The sequence below is a fragment of the Crinia signifera genome, chromosome 6, assembly GCF_055691185.1.
Source record: "Crinia signifera chromosome 6, ASM5569118v1, whole genome shotgun sequence".
NCBI lineage: Eukaryota > Metazoa > Chordata > Amphibia > Anura > Myobatrachidae > Crinia > Crinia signifera.
Window position 1 is genome coordinate 187,435,989 of NC_139222.1, and position 14,086 is coordinate 187,450,074.

General features: G+C 42.4%; 1 protein-coding gene across 4 annotated transcripts in view; it reads right to left on the minus strand.

Moving 5' to 3' along the window:
• The window catches only part of NDEL1 (nudE neurodevelopment protein 1 like 1), a 49,580-nt gene extending 35,921 nt beyond the window's left edge, over window positions 1-13,659 (minus strand). Inside the window, exon 1 of one of the 4 annotated variants that reach the window (XM_083148423.1) lies at window positions 9,709-9,757. In XM_083148423.1, the coding sequence (XP_083004549.1) occupies window positions 9,709-9,711 (3 nt within the window). In that variant the 5' untranslated portion in view covers window positions 9,712-9,757. Of the gene's footprint in view, window positions 1-9,708; window positions 9,758-13,509 lie in introns of those variants that run through there. The other 3 variants (XM_083148422.1, XM_083148424.1, XM_083148421.1) reach the window with 3 other exon arrangements.
• Window positions 13,660-14,086: the final 427 nt, after the last annotated feature.

A 14,086-nucleotide genomic window follows, 5' to 3' on the forward strand; every position in this document is an offset into this window, starting at 1 on the left:
AAGTTTTGTTGAAAGGTGCAGAGTCTGAGGGAGATAGGAAGAGAGTTCCAGAGGTAGGAAGCAGCATGTGAAAAGTCTTAGAGGTAGAGTGTAAAGGGAGATTATGTCAGAGATGTAAATAGGAGAGGAGTGGGCGAGAGCTTTGTAAGCGAATGTGAGAGGTTTTCTATAAGGGAAGAGGAGCCATGAAAGGCTTGTCGAATAGGGGAGGTGGATCTAGTACGTTTGGTGAGGAAGGTGAGCCAGGCAGCAGCACTGAGGATAGATTGGAGCAGATAGAGATATTTGTCAGGGATTCCAGACAGGAGGATATTACAATAGTCCAGTCTCGAGGTAACCAGTGAGTGGATGAGGGTCTTGGTAGAATTCTGGGTGAGAAAGGGTATGATTTTTTTTTAGATGAAGTTTGTAAGAGGTGCTGAATGTGTGGTTTGAATGAGAGGGAGGAGTCACGGATTACTCCAAGACAGCGCAGTTGGGGGTTAGAGGAAATAGTAGTGCCATCATTAGATAATGAGATTGCGGGAGGTGAGATTGTGCGGGATGGTGGAAAGAGGATTAGCTCAGTCTTGACATGTTAAGTATAAAATTCAAATCTAAAGAAAGCATACATTAGGACAAGCATAATTTCATGTACAGATTGAGTCTCTGATATCCAAACTTATAGGAAAGGGATGCAGTTATTTTGTACACAGCAATTCAATTGATTTGGGCGCCCATTAATCATTGCACTTGTTACAAACTAAAAACACCAGGTTAAGTTACAGAAAGTGGCTAACCCCCTATAAAGTCTTGATTGGTTCATGCTTTCCTTCTGGCCACCAGCAGAAATGTACTCACCCGCAGCATTTGTGCCCGAATGGAGTGACAATTAGCTTGCTCTGTAATTATCATTACAATAATAAAAATAAATTAAAAAAATCCCCCCTTATAGGTGGACTGAGATATTTGCACCTTTGCTTTCTGAAGGTTGAATGTACATAAGTACATTTGTTTCATATACTATATTGTATAAAATTATCTCATGGCAGTATGAATAGGTGTATATGAAACAAACCCAAAATTTCTAATTAGGGTATGCAGATAAACCAATATACGGAAAAAGCAGACATCCAATATCTAAATGACTAAAAATCCAAGCACATGGGATAAGGGACACTCAACTTGTATATAGAAACAAGTTAATAGCGGTCATTGATGGAAAAATACATTGCAGGCCAATCTCACCATACAATACTTACATTAATTAGCCTTCAGTTGAGGCATGCAGTCACATAAAAGGTTTGCACTCATAAGCAGCCTTAAGGTGAACACCACAAATGACAATCCTTCAGTAAGCAGACAGAAAAGTACATATTTTCTTATTTTTGAAGCCCAAAATAGTTACAAAGGTGTAGTCGGAATTATTATACATAAATAGACATGTCATATTTGAACAAAAGCAGCTGAATAATGCTGACACATTTATATATACGTCAGTATACTGTATAACCTGTAAATACTACACAAGCCGAAAAACTCCTAGGAACCAACAAGCAAAAACACAACATTTTCTCTGCCAGCAATGAACTTAATAGAAATATATTTAATGGACAAAGGCCCGCAAAAGACTGGCTATCATGCAGAAACCCAGCAATATAATAAATGACCTTATATGGTGAGCGACAGCTGTTAAGACTCAGTTAACACACTTTACATAAAATAAAAAATAAACAATTAACATGGCTCTGAATTTGGATTTATTTTTATGTGATTTCTTCATTCTTGGTGATGGTGCTTTCCAATGCATGAACTGGCATTTTGATCTCAGAATCATACTGGAAGATACAGGCTTTACCACAGATACCAACGGAACCTAAAAAATGTGAATACACTTGAATTTGATTTAAAAGATCTGTGCAAAAATGACATGTCAATGTACTTTCTGCTCAGCAGTAAGAAGCCTTGGAATCACCTTAGCATAGACTTTTGTCATGTTAAGATTAACCTAATTAACCTAGGTAATCTAATTAACCTTTAATACCCCATTCTCACTGCCGCAAAAACTCGGGTATTTGCCAGGGCAAGCAGTAATTTCCCGTGTCCTGTCTCAATGTGAAAGGGTCTTTGTGAAATTCCCGGGTGTTATGCCCTGGGAATTAGACACGGGTTTCTTGCAGGGTTTTTCCTGGGTAATACATGGGTGTATGGCAGTGTGAACAGCACAGACCCGTGTTTTTCACACATGATGCCAAAAAACAAGCTCATTGGGGGATGTAATCATGTGATATGTGACAGCCAGCCAATAAAAGCTGTTTTTTAAACAGCCAATCTCAGCAATTTGTACAAATTTCCCAACACCCAATCAAATTCCACACACTTGTTGGAAGGCAGACCATGGAAAGCATGGGGCAGACACAGGATTTTGCAGGGGTGGCAATGAGAACGCAGCATTACAGGAGATTTGTAGGAAATCTCCTGCAATAGGATCAGTTGATCTTTTACATGTAAAATCAAGACTTTACCACAAGATATTGACTGATTGGCTCACTTTTTGTGCAAAAATATGAGCCATTGTATTGGCCCACTACACATTTTCACATGAAAAGGACACACAATCTCAAATAACTTCCCTGATCCATGTGCTTTCACGTTCAAGTTATTTTCTTCCACCTCCCTCCAAACATGTGAAAATAGTCCCCAGTATGGACATTAATTGAATAAACACTGGGAATCAATGAGCCGCAGTAATTTATCATGCCTTTATCATTTCTCCCTATAGTGGAGTACGTAAAACTATACAGATAATGCAAATAGTGTAGCGCAGCCCTGTTGCATGACCAGAAACTACTTGCAAAGCCCCTGAAACAAATTCTGCTGTCCACTACTGGTCCAGAGGACACTAATATCCACCATGGCCATCAACGAGGCAGCTGAATAAAATAGGTGCATAATTGATGTGGCTCAACTAAAACAGGGAAATATATAATAAAATGTATATAATGTAAGGCAAGGTTCCCATGACAGCTTTTAAAAATACTTTGGGGGGGGGGGGGGGGGGGGGGGGGAGACTCTGACATAACAGCTCCTCAGATGTGGATACACAGTTTCCTGATTTAAATGAAAGATAAAACTAGCCTGGAGGCAATTATGTTCCGATCTTTCTTATTTTTAACTCATGAAAACAGGACGAGTAGAAGCTATATAATCAGACAATCCTAGAATTATTCAACTGAGTGCGGCACTGACAAATTTGCTGTAGAATGTTGGCATGTGCCACAGGGAGTGATAACTAGCATCTTTTTGCTACCTCTATCATTACTGCAAAGTAACTAGGACTTAGCTGGGCACACACTCTTACGGTTTTATCTGTCAAATCTGTCTGGTGAGAACAAAAGTCTGGAAATGTATGGGAGAAAATGACAACATCGATCAATTGCTCCCAAACACTGAAAAAATGTATAAAAAGGATAGTTTGGTTCAATTAGATAAATCAAACGATGACTTTAACCAATTTATCTGAATTACAAATATATTTTTGTCAGCATTCGGGAGCAGATGTTGAATCTCATATGCTCCATACCAGGGGTAGCCAACTCCAGTCCCCCGAGAGCTACCAACAATTCACGTTTTCCATGTCACAGAATCAAAAGTGAAGTATTTATCTCCACCTGTGGATCTTTTAAAATGTGTTAGTCAGTAATGAGTGCACCTGTGTGGTGAGCTGAAAACGTGAACTGTTGGTAGCTCTTGAGGATTGGAGGTGGCTACCACTGCTCCATACACTGCCTGATTTTTGTTCCCATCAGATAGATTGGACAAATAAATCTGTAGATGTGTACCCAGCATTAGAGCAGGAGTGCTCCATTTCAAGTTATGGAAATCAAGGATGGGGGGGGGGGGGGGGGTCAAATGATTATACAAACTGTTAATGATGCAACAAAAATAAAAAAAATCTACATAGCAGCTTTTTACTGTTCTGCTTTATTAAATATGGCTTTAGCGTTTCTATTGATGGTAAGCTTGCGAGCAGGGCCCTCATACCTTTTGACTATCTGTAAATACCCAGTTTGTTGTATCACTGTCTCCATTGTAAAGCGCTACGGAATATGCTGCACTATATAAGAAACGGTTAATAAATGAATAAAATATTGAATGTCCCTATGATATACTGCACTGTAGCTAAAACGGACAGCTGGGGGCCCTACATCTCTACCTGACACCTATGCCACTGTGAGGAAGCTATAAGGACTTTATTTCTTTGCTTACAGATGGCTAAAATGTTGAAATATCTGGAACCATTGCCTCAAATACATAAGTTTACAGGCTGTTCATGAAAAAGAACGGTAACCTTGAAAAATAAGTGGATAAATGCACGTGGCCATACAGGTTACATCACACATGCATTAATTATCGCATGCAGGGACAGAGATTGAGAAATGGCACTGTCCCTGCAGCACTATAAAAGGTATTTGTTTTTTGTTTTAATTTTACACAGGAATCAGCTTGTGTTTTCATCAGATACACGATGCTCATCTCTGCACTGCTTTTTCAGGACAGAGAAAGCTCTGCAGAAGTCCCGATTTGCATGTGAACCCAGTAATTCGCCAACTGAAGCTTGCGTTATGATCACAGGGTTCACTGATTTTTATTTTATTTTTTAGTAAATTTGTCCATATCGGATTTCCCATTATTTATTTACAGTTTCTTATATAGCGCAGCAGATTCCGTTGCGCTTTACAATAGTAGACAGTGATAAAACAAACTGGGTAACAACAGACAGACTTGGAGGTAGGAGGGCCCTGCTGCAAGCTTACAATCTATAGGCAAATATGATCTGGTTACATGTAAATTAACCCCTTCAGTGTTTTTTTTTTTTTTAGGCAGCGCGAGTTTTTTTTAACGGCGAGTTTATTAGGGGGAGCGCTAAAAAAAAACAAAAACACCACGCCGTGTGTAGGGTCCGGGCAGCGCCGCTGAACACTGTCAGCTGCTGCCCGGCCCTGCAAGCGGCAACCCGCTGTGTCATTACCCGGCGCCGCAGGCTGTAATACAACAGCTGGGGGGGGGCGGGGTGAGGAGGAAGCACCGTGGATGGAGAGGGAGCCGGGCAGCGCTGAAGCCTGCTGAGTTCAGCGATCAATTTAGCAGCGCTGCCCGGTGCTAAACAATGGCAATCCTGAGAATTTTCCGGGCTTGCCAGTCTGGGCACTGAGGCATAGCCCATAAAATTCTTGGGATTGCCATTGAAGGGGTTAATGGGTTTGGAGCAGTTTTAACAAAAACTGCTCCAAAACCCCTTTAATACATACCAGTGATACTAAAAATAATGTTAGTAGATGGACCTCGTAATAGGAGATAATTTAATTATTACTATAAACAGAAAAGGAAATCTCCCTATCTGTAATCCATATGGTTACACAGGGATGTTGAATTAAATATTTTATTCTAATGGCAACAGGTGGTGCTGGCACTTGTGTATGGACAGCGATGATCGTGGTCATCGCTGGGGGGAAAGCCACTCAGTGCATACACACTGAGCGGCTTTCCCCCTGCCCGGAGCTGTCAGCAGGGGGCGGACGGCTTTGCATAACGCAGCGCTATGGAAAGCCATACACAAAGCCGCTCATTTGCTGGTAATACCAGCAGATGAGCAGCGTCTGGCAACAAATGATGCGGGAGAGCGCAGCAGCGCTCACTGCTCATCGCTGCCTTTAACACACTGGGCAGCATTCATGCTGAAAGCCTCTCAGATGAGAAAACTGAGTGGCTTTCACATGAAAGTTGCCCAGTGTGTATGGGCCGTAAGTCAGTGGAACCACTGATTGGGCAGGTGACCGTCCAACCATCAACATGTGGGTAATAAACATTCTACATGTTGCATATTGGTAATAGATCAAGGGCTTGTATATACCTGCCTATTATTTTTTTCTGCGAGATACATTAGGCAAGGTCTGGCCTGTCCTAGAAAAAGCATAATAATGCTTGTAAAAAAGGTGTAGGTTTTAAATCATTACTTTCTACATATTGGGCAATTATAGGAAACCGGTGTCTTCCTTCTTTTATATGCTGTCATTTTTAACAGTTTTGACACATCAAAGCTTTAGCTGGGTTTATGCTTTATCTTAAGAGTCTATAACCAATTTGCCATTAACTGCAGCTTTACCTAGAAAGCTCCTAATGTCATTCATGTAAGATTTCACATATAAAAAAAACTAATAAAAGATGCATATTATTCTGTCCATCCTATAAACACCACATCACAACAATCACACTAGACACATACACTGAGTGGCCAAATTATTAGGTCCACCCCCTCAATACAATGTTGGACCACCTTTTGCCCTTAATGCTGCATGGATTCTTCTTGGCATGGACTCTATGAGTTTGTTGGTAGGTGATATGAGGAATTTGAGACCATATCCGATGAACTGCACTTTCCAATTCCTTAAGATTTGATGGTACTGGATCCAGCTGCCAGATGGCCCATTTGATCTCATACCACAGATTCTCAATTGGATTGAGATTTGGTGATTGTGCAGGTCAACTAAGCAAGGTAAAGTCTCCGTCATGCTCTTTAAACCATATGTGGACAATGCCAGCTTTATGACAGGGAGCATTGTCCTGCTGGAAGTATCCATCCCCGGCAGAGTACACCATGAACATAACAGGATGTACTTGATCTGCGATAACACTCCCCTTGGCCATTAAGACGTTGTTCCACAGGAATCAAAGGACCCATACAATGCCAAGAAAACATCCCCAAAACCCTATTTGCCTCCACCAGCTTGAAGTGTTGTGGCAATGCAGTTGGGGGTCCATGCTTTCGCGCTGTTCTCTCCATATTCGCACCCTGCCATCTGCATGGTGTAATTGAAAACATGATTCATCGGACCACATGACCCCTTTATAGTCATCTGCTGTCCATTCCTTGTGCTTCTCTGCGAACTGGAGACGTCTGCTCTTGTTCAAGGCAGACAGTAGTGGCTTTCAAACAGGTCGGCTTCCATAGCCTATACGGCGTAAAGCGCGGCAAACAGTTTCGCTCAGAGACCTTCGCAGTTGCTCCTTGATTAAGATTCCCCACAATCTGACGTACTGCTGCTCTTCTGTTGGACTTAACACCTCTGGCAAGTCTCCTTTCAGATCGAGCATTCAGTAGCCTGTGACGACCACAAGCCTGATGTTGAGACCCGGTTTTCTACTTGGTAGTCCACACTCTGTAAACATTAACTGCTGCTCTCAAACACTTCACAAGTGCAGCCGTTTTGCTAATACTGGTGCCGACGGTTCGAGCGCCTACAATCATTCCACGATCAAACTCAGTTAAATCACGTTTTTTTGCCCATTTCTTCAGAAGCAACAGTGCAATTGATGCTTCATTTGTCCTGCATTCCCTTTTTTAGCCATCTCGCCCTCTAGTGGCAACAACGTGAAGTTATGGCAGATCTGCGTATAAGTGTCAAGTGGTCATACTAATTTGGCCACTCTCTGTATGTGCCTGTGCTAGGCATGTTCCACAGGCAGTACTCACGGTGATTTGTATAAGTAATCCCTCTTTCTACAGATCCGCTCTTCATACTTAAACCATAATAACTCATCACTATACAATCACAGTTTCTTCTTAAAATATTGATTGTGTACTAGTGTTCATTCTAGTACCCGCCATATTTGTAAACCGATGCAGTTCCTCTTCCCTGCCTGTGGTGTCACTGTCTGCTGTAGTGCTTCTAGCACAGTGTGGTCTGTATATCAGCACTGATATGCAAACCAGACCTGTGCTAGAAACACCACAGCAGACAGCGATACCCCAGTCAGGGAAGAGGAACTGCATGGATTTTCAAATATGGCGAGTGCTAGAATCAACACTATGTACCAACAATATTACTGGGCTCAGTATATTAGGTCTCTAACCATCACAGTGGCACGGATATAATGACATCATGACAGAATATTGACACTTATCCCCAACACCAACAGCAATTTAATTCCAACTCAAGTGTAACAAAAAATGTCAACATGTAATTTGTCACCATTTTCGAGGTGTCAAAATTTTAAACAGGTCACCATCACGAATGTCGACCTTCAGGTGTGGACATTGCGAATGCCGATATTTCATTGTATATGTCATAACTGCATTTCTAGTATGACCTAGCTGTTGTTGCTCCAGAGGGAAACATCTAACCCACAGAGGAGATGCAGTTACAATGCGTACATGTGAAATGACGACATTCTGCAGAGAGTAGAGGATTAGGGTTGCTCACCACAAGTCACCTGATCCATGGCACCACAGGACACAGGAGATCATCAAACAGTTAAGTAAAGGCTACACTGGGACACACGTGTTGACATTTCGTCAGTGTCACCATAGAGAAGCATTGCCGAGGCCTGCAAGCTTATCTTAATTTTTGCTAAATATATGTAACCAAGATCTCTGAATTATCTACTATTATGTTGGTTTTTCAAATCTTATTACTAATGCCCTTTGGTGTGCAGGGGGTTAAATCCCCCTCTCTTGCAGCATGAGGGGCCTTACTAATTTGATTAAGCAGTTCTCATACTGTTCAACATAAAGAATGTCTTCATTACGATCATCCAAAAAAAAAAAAAAAAAAGTGGGGAGAAATACTCCACCCCAAACCAACAAGACAAAGTCTACAATAATTTGTAAACAAGCAGCAAAATATAGTATAAACTACACAAACAGATCCCTTTTGCATTAAGTGGAGAAAAAAAAAACAGTGGAACATAATTTACTGGCTGCAACACCAAGAGTCAAAGCTATTAACAAAGCTTATGGGTGTTCACAAAATCAGAACATATACATAAATAAATAAAGGGTGAGAAAATAGGATCAGGGGCTTGTAAGTTAATACTATCTAATGAATTTCAGGTAAACAATAACAAAATGCACGAAGGGTCCTTTGTACACATAGATGTTGCATTTAAGGATCCAATGTGAGTTTCTATAAAGCCTGTTAAATGCTCTTTGACACTATTAGTCCAAAAGCCAATTTAGACGAATGGTTCTGTACACAAGTTTCTGGCAAACACTTACTTTTTGTATCAGTTTTGACATAAAATAGCAGTGCTCATTAAGTGCATTTTACACTGTTTCAGGGATGTTTGGGATCAGTGGATAGACATACATTAGGTCTCCAAGCATTAGGTCTACGACTGAAGGTCGACGGGTCATTAGGTCGATATGGGGAAGGTCAACATGGGGTTTTTCACTTTGTGCACCGATACGCTCGCCATGATTCAGGCACATTACTTTATTCTCCCTACACGCCATAGTGGATGGTAGGCAAGAAATACCACCTGTGGCCTCCCCAAAAAGTGAAAAAAAAAAAACTCATGTCGACATTGTGACTGTCAACTTTCCCATGTCGACCTAATGCTTGGTGACCTAGTGGCCGTATCCCTTGAAACAACACACTACAGATACCCTGGTAAATGCAAGGATGTGTAAAAGCCCTCATTTTTTAACAGCCATATAAAAATAGTTACAACAAAATGAGATCATGACAAGGTAATGAGAACAGCGAACAGTTCCTGGAAGTCCGTGAAATGCAGCAAGGGATGTAAAAGCATCTAAATGCATTATAAACCTGAAAGTGAACTACATCTGTAACAAAGAGGCACACACACACACACACACACACACAAAAAGCATCTGGCGAAAAATTATTTATAGAGACAGCGCTGATAGATCACACCATCACTTACCATTTCATGCCAGCAAATGCACACACCCCTCCCGTGAGGACAGAGTGCAGGGACTGGGTAATAGACGTGTCCGTTTACAGCTATGGCTACAGACACAACACTGGGAATGAATGATTTCAGTTACAGCCAATCACTGCTGTGCAACGTCTACACCCTGTCAGGGATGAATGTGGGTGGTGCCATGGTGAAAAACACTCACCCTCCCTACTCACGATGGGAAATGGTACACAGAAATAACTTAGGTACCAAAACATTAACAATTTTTGCAGCATTTATTTTTCAGGGGACACGAAGACAAAAAGCTTATATCGGGCAACAGTCTAGTCCATCCCAATATGTAATTATTCATTTTGTTGATTTATACTTAGATTCTCCTATTTTGTGATGCCTGAAAACCATTATTAATATGGAGTGTAAATATAATACAGTAATGCAGCGTTTATATTTGGCTTTTCAAATAAACATAACAGCCAAGTCATATACAAACTGTTATCTGTTTAATGCCAACTTGTCCCTTCAAACCATTTTATTATTACCAGTTATTTATAGCCCTTTCACATTGCAAATGCCAGGTTGCACCAGGGATTTTGACAGGAGTCCATCCAGGAGTGACTCGTCATTTGTGAGGTGAAGCTCTGGTCAGCAAGCTGGCAATAAGCCAGGTCGCTGATGTCACATGGGGACGGGGTGGGACGGAGCAGCGACACGTCACCGGGGGACGGGGAAGAGGCAGCACTCAAAGCTGATGCTGCCTCCTCACTATAGTGTAAACTGGGTCGAAATGCCAGGATGCTGGAACTGGGTTTTTACTTTTGGTGCTTTCACATCGCACAGAGACCCGAAGCAGCTTGGCAACAACCTGGGTCGGACCCCGGTTATTTGTGCGGTGTGAAAGGGGTATTATATAGCACTTTACAGAGAATATGCCATTCACAAAAGTCCCTGCCCCAGTAGATCTTACATTCAATATGTCCTACCACATGTACACAAGCACATACACGCTAGGGATAATTTTGTTAGGAGCCAATATTTTTGGCTTGTGGGAGGAAACCCACACTCAGGGAGAATATACAAACCTTTATAAATACAGTGTTATGAACCCATAACCTCAGTGTTGTGAGGCAGTAATGCAGTAAGCATTACATTGTTTGTGCTGCCCATGATAAATGACATTCATTTAAGACCATTAAGTTAAGGATATACAGTCGCTATAACATTAACATGTACACACACAGTCCAGTCCCATGTCAGTGTTGCTGCATACACCACTAGCGATAATGGCAGCTAAGGATATCGTTAACGATTTCCCTTGACCTCCACAGAAATACGGAATGAACAATATAGTACATACAGACAACAATGCAAATGATAAAGACAATTGTTTGCTTTGACACTGACCATATCCAAACACTTTTTAAAATCTATTGCTCAGAAAGGCCAACAAGAGCGACATCTTAAAAAGTAATTTAGTGTGTAAAGGGTTTTGCAGTTCAGTCCTATTATCACACCTACATGAGTGGATACAATTCACTGTATTCCTAGCATGATTACATCCTCTTGCCTCCCTTCCAGAAATAATAAACTACCAAGGTAACCTCTATTGTGTCATCTTGTACATGATTCTGCTTGGTCATCTCTGATTACAAAGTGATGTCCCAATTGAGCGCTTTCATTTTGTAACACACCAATCAGGTGTTTTATATTATAAAGATTCACATAAGCCCATCATAATATATGTTAAAGTATGTTTCCCAAAAAAATATTGTTTGTCAGCTAATACCCTGTTCTCACTGCCGCAAAAACCCGGGTATTTCCCGGGGCAAGCTGAAAATTCCCGTGCCCTGTCTCAGTGTGAAAGGGTCTTTGTGAAATTCCCGGGTGTTATGCCCCTGGAATTACACCTAGGTTTTTTGCAGGGTTTTTCCTGGGTAATACACGGGTGTATGGCAGTGTGAACAGCACAGACTTGGGTTTTTCACACAAAAACGAGCTCATTGGGAGATGTAATCATGTGATATGTGACATCATCTTTAGCCAGCCAATAAAAGCTGCTTTTAAACAGCCTATCACAGCAATTTGTACAAATTTCCCAACACCCAATCAAAGCTGCTATTACATTCCACACACTTGATGGAAGGCAGACCATGGAATGCAGTGTGAAAGGGGTAGACACGGGAAATTCCCGGGTCTGAGGTGCAGTGTGAAGGGGGTCTGTTGAGCTGACAAGCTCTGTGCCCCCTCAGAAATCCGGCAAGAAAAACCTGGGATTTTGCAGGGGCGGCAATGAGAACGCAGCATAAACCACAATCTCAGCTTCTGTTTACATGCTGCACTCCATGTGCCTTGTCCACCTCTACTCCACCCATTCTATCATCATTTTAGTCATTAGCTTACCTATACCAGTGCAAACGTACTGCTAGTAAATGTTTGAATGTGTGTTAGTAAGGAAATTAGACTGTGAGCACCACTGGGGAAGGGAAAGAGTGACAGTTTACTATATAAAAGGTAAAGAAATGTGGTTTTTTTTTTCCCCTTCAAAAATCCGCCATCTCCTGTTTTTAAAGCTTGTCCGTTCCATTCTCAGGATATGGTCGCTAGATCAACACTGCTAAGTTTGACAGGGTTAGAGGGTCAAGGCAAGCATTAGGTCGACAATGGGAATGTCAACAGTCAAAAGGTTTTTTGAGCCGACAGGCGGTATTTCATACCCTACCATCCACTAGGGTGTGGAGGAAGAATATAAGTGTGCCGAGCATAGCGAGGCACCATGCCAGAAGCATGGTGAGCGCAACATGCCATGCGAGGGGATGCGGCACACTGATACGGTATCAGTATCAACTTACGCCAAAATTTGAGAAAAAAAAAAATGAAAAACTTCTGTTGATATTATCATTGTCGACCTTCCGACCATACCCTATGTATGTTAACCTTCATATATTCGACCCTATGACCCATGCCCCCATTCTTAAAACCATGTGCATCACTATGGGGGTTATTCAGACCTGATCACTGGGCTGCTTGTTTGGTCTGAATAACCACCATATGTAACCATTGATTATCTTCTAGTTTCAGCCCCAACTCTCAGCTACAATAGTCTCCTGCCGATGCCTTGACCAATCTCAGCCTGCCACTTCCTGCTTGCTCTTTCCCTAATTTCTGCCCCATTGACTAGCTGAGAGGCAGTAGATGGGGCAGCAAACCTCTGCCAGCATACCCCCTAAACTCTGATCCCCTATATCCTCTTCAAATTAGCCCTGCATCTAAGAATTCAGAACAGAGGGTACACTAGCCAAAGTATATCCCGAATATTACCTAATAAAACATTTACTGTATATATAAAAATATCTATAGTAAAAGACTGATGTACCCCACCCCCAGAGTCATGTCTTCCCAAAATTAAGCCCCCAGCCCCTGCCTGCATCTTTAACCCATGTTCTCCATAGGTCTTTCCTAACCTAAATTCTCCATCTAATCTGACTATCCCCATGTCAGACCCTAACTGGGTGTTCCCCTACTACAGCTTCCATCTCCCCCCAATGCAGGATCCAGCGCCTTCCAGGGTTCACCCCCCTAGCTCAGCCTCTCCCTCCATCTCGTCTTGTGTCTCCCCAATACCAACGCCTCCTCCCCGGGTCTCCCCAGCCCAGCGCCTCATCCCCGAGCATCGCCCAATCTCAGCAGCTGTATCACCATGTCATACACATATGTCAGCTGGAATTCTCGAGAGGATAAGACATCACATTCGACAATGACACCCCGACAACCCTCACATCATACTATAGCCCGTTTCACGGATCTCACCCTGTCAGGCAGGTCGCCCGTCTCCCGCTGTCCCCGAACCGGTCACTGGAGCAGCGGCAATTTCCGGCAGACACGAAGCGTCATACGTCAGCGGCGGCGGCCTGTGTCTCTCACTCCCTCCTCCCTGCCGGCATCACGTGACCTAGGCTCCCTCCTTCTCGCTGCCTGGTGCCCCAGCACAGCAGCCAGTGTGTGAGTGAGTGTGACTACAGGAAGGAAAAAACTATTCTTGTCACACACAGAACGCTGCCATCAGACGTCTTGTTGCAGCCTGGAGATGACCTTCTATGATGCACTAAGAGAATAACTGCGCACATAAAACGTCTTTATTGACTTTTATTACAATGGGCCCTATTCAGACCTGATCACACATCTATGAATTCACAGTGCGGGCTTTATCGATACATTGCACATAATGCATTTCACAGTACGCATGCGCAAGACCGTCCTGCGATGAACTCCTGCAACTATCGTGACTATCGCAACTATCGTGACTAGAAAAACACTGGAGTGTAGGGGGAAACGCAGGTATGCCAAGCCGGCTTAGGAGAGGGTTTGTGACGTCAGCTTCAGCCCA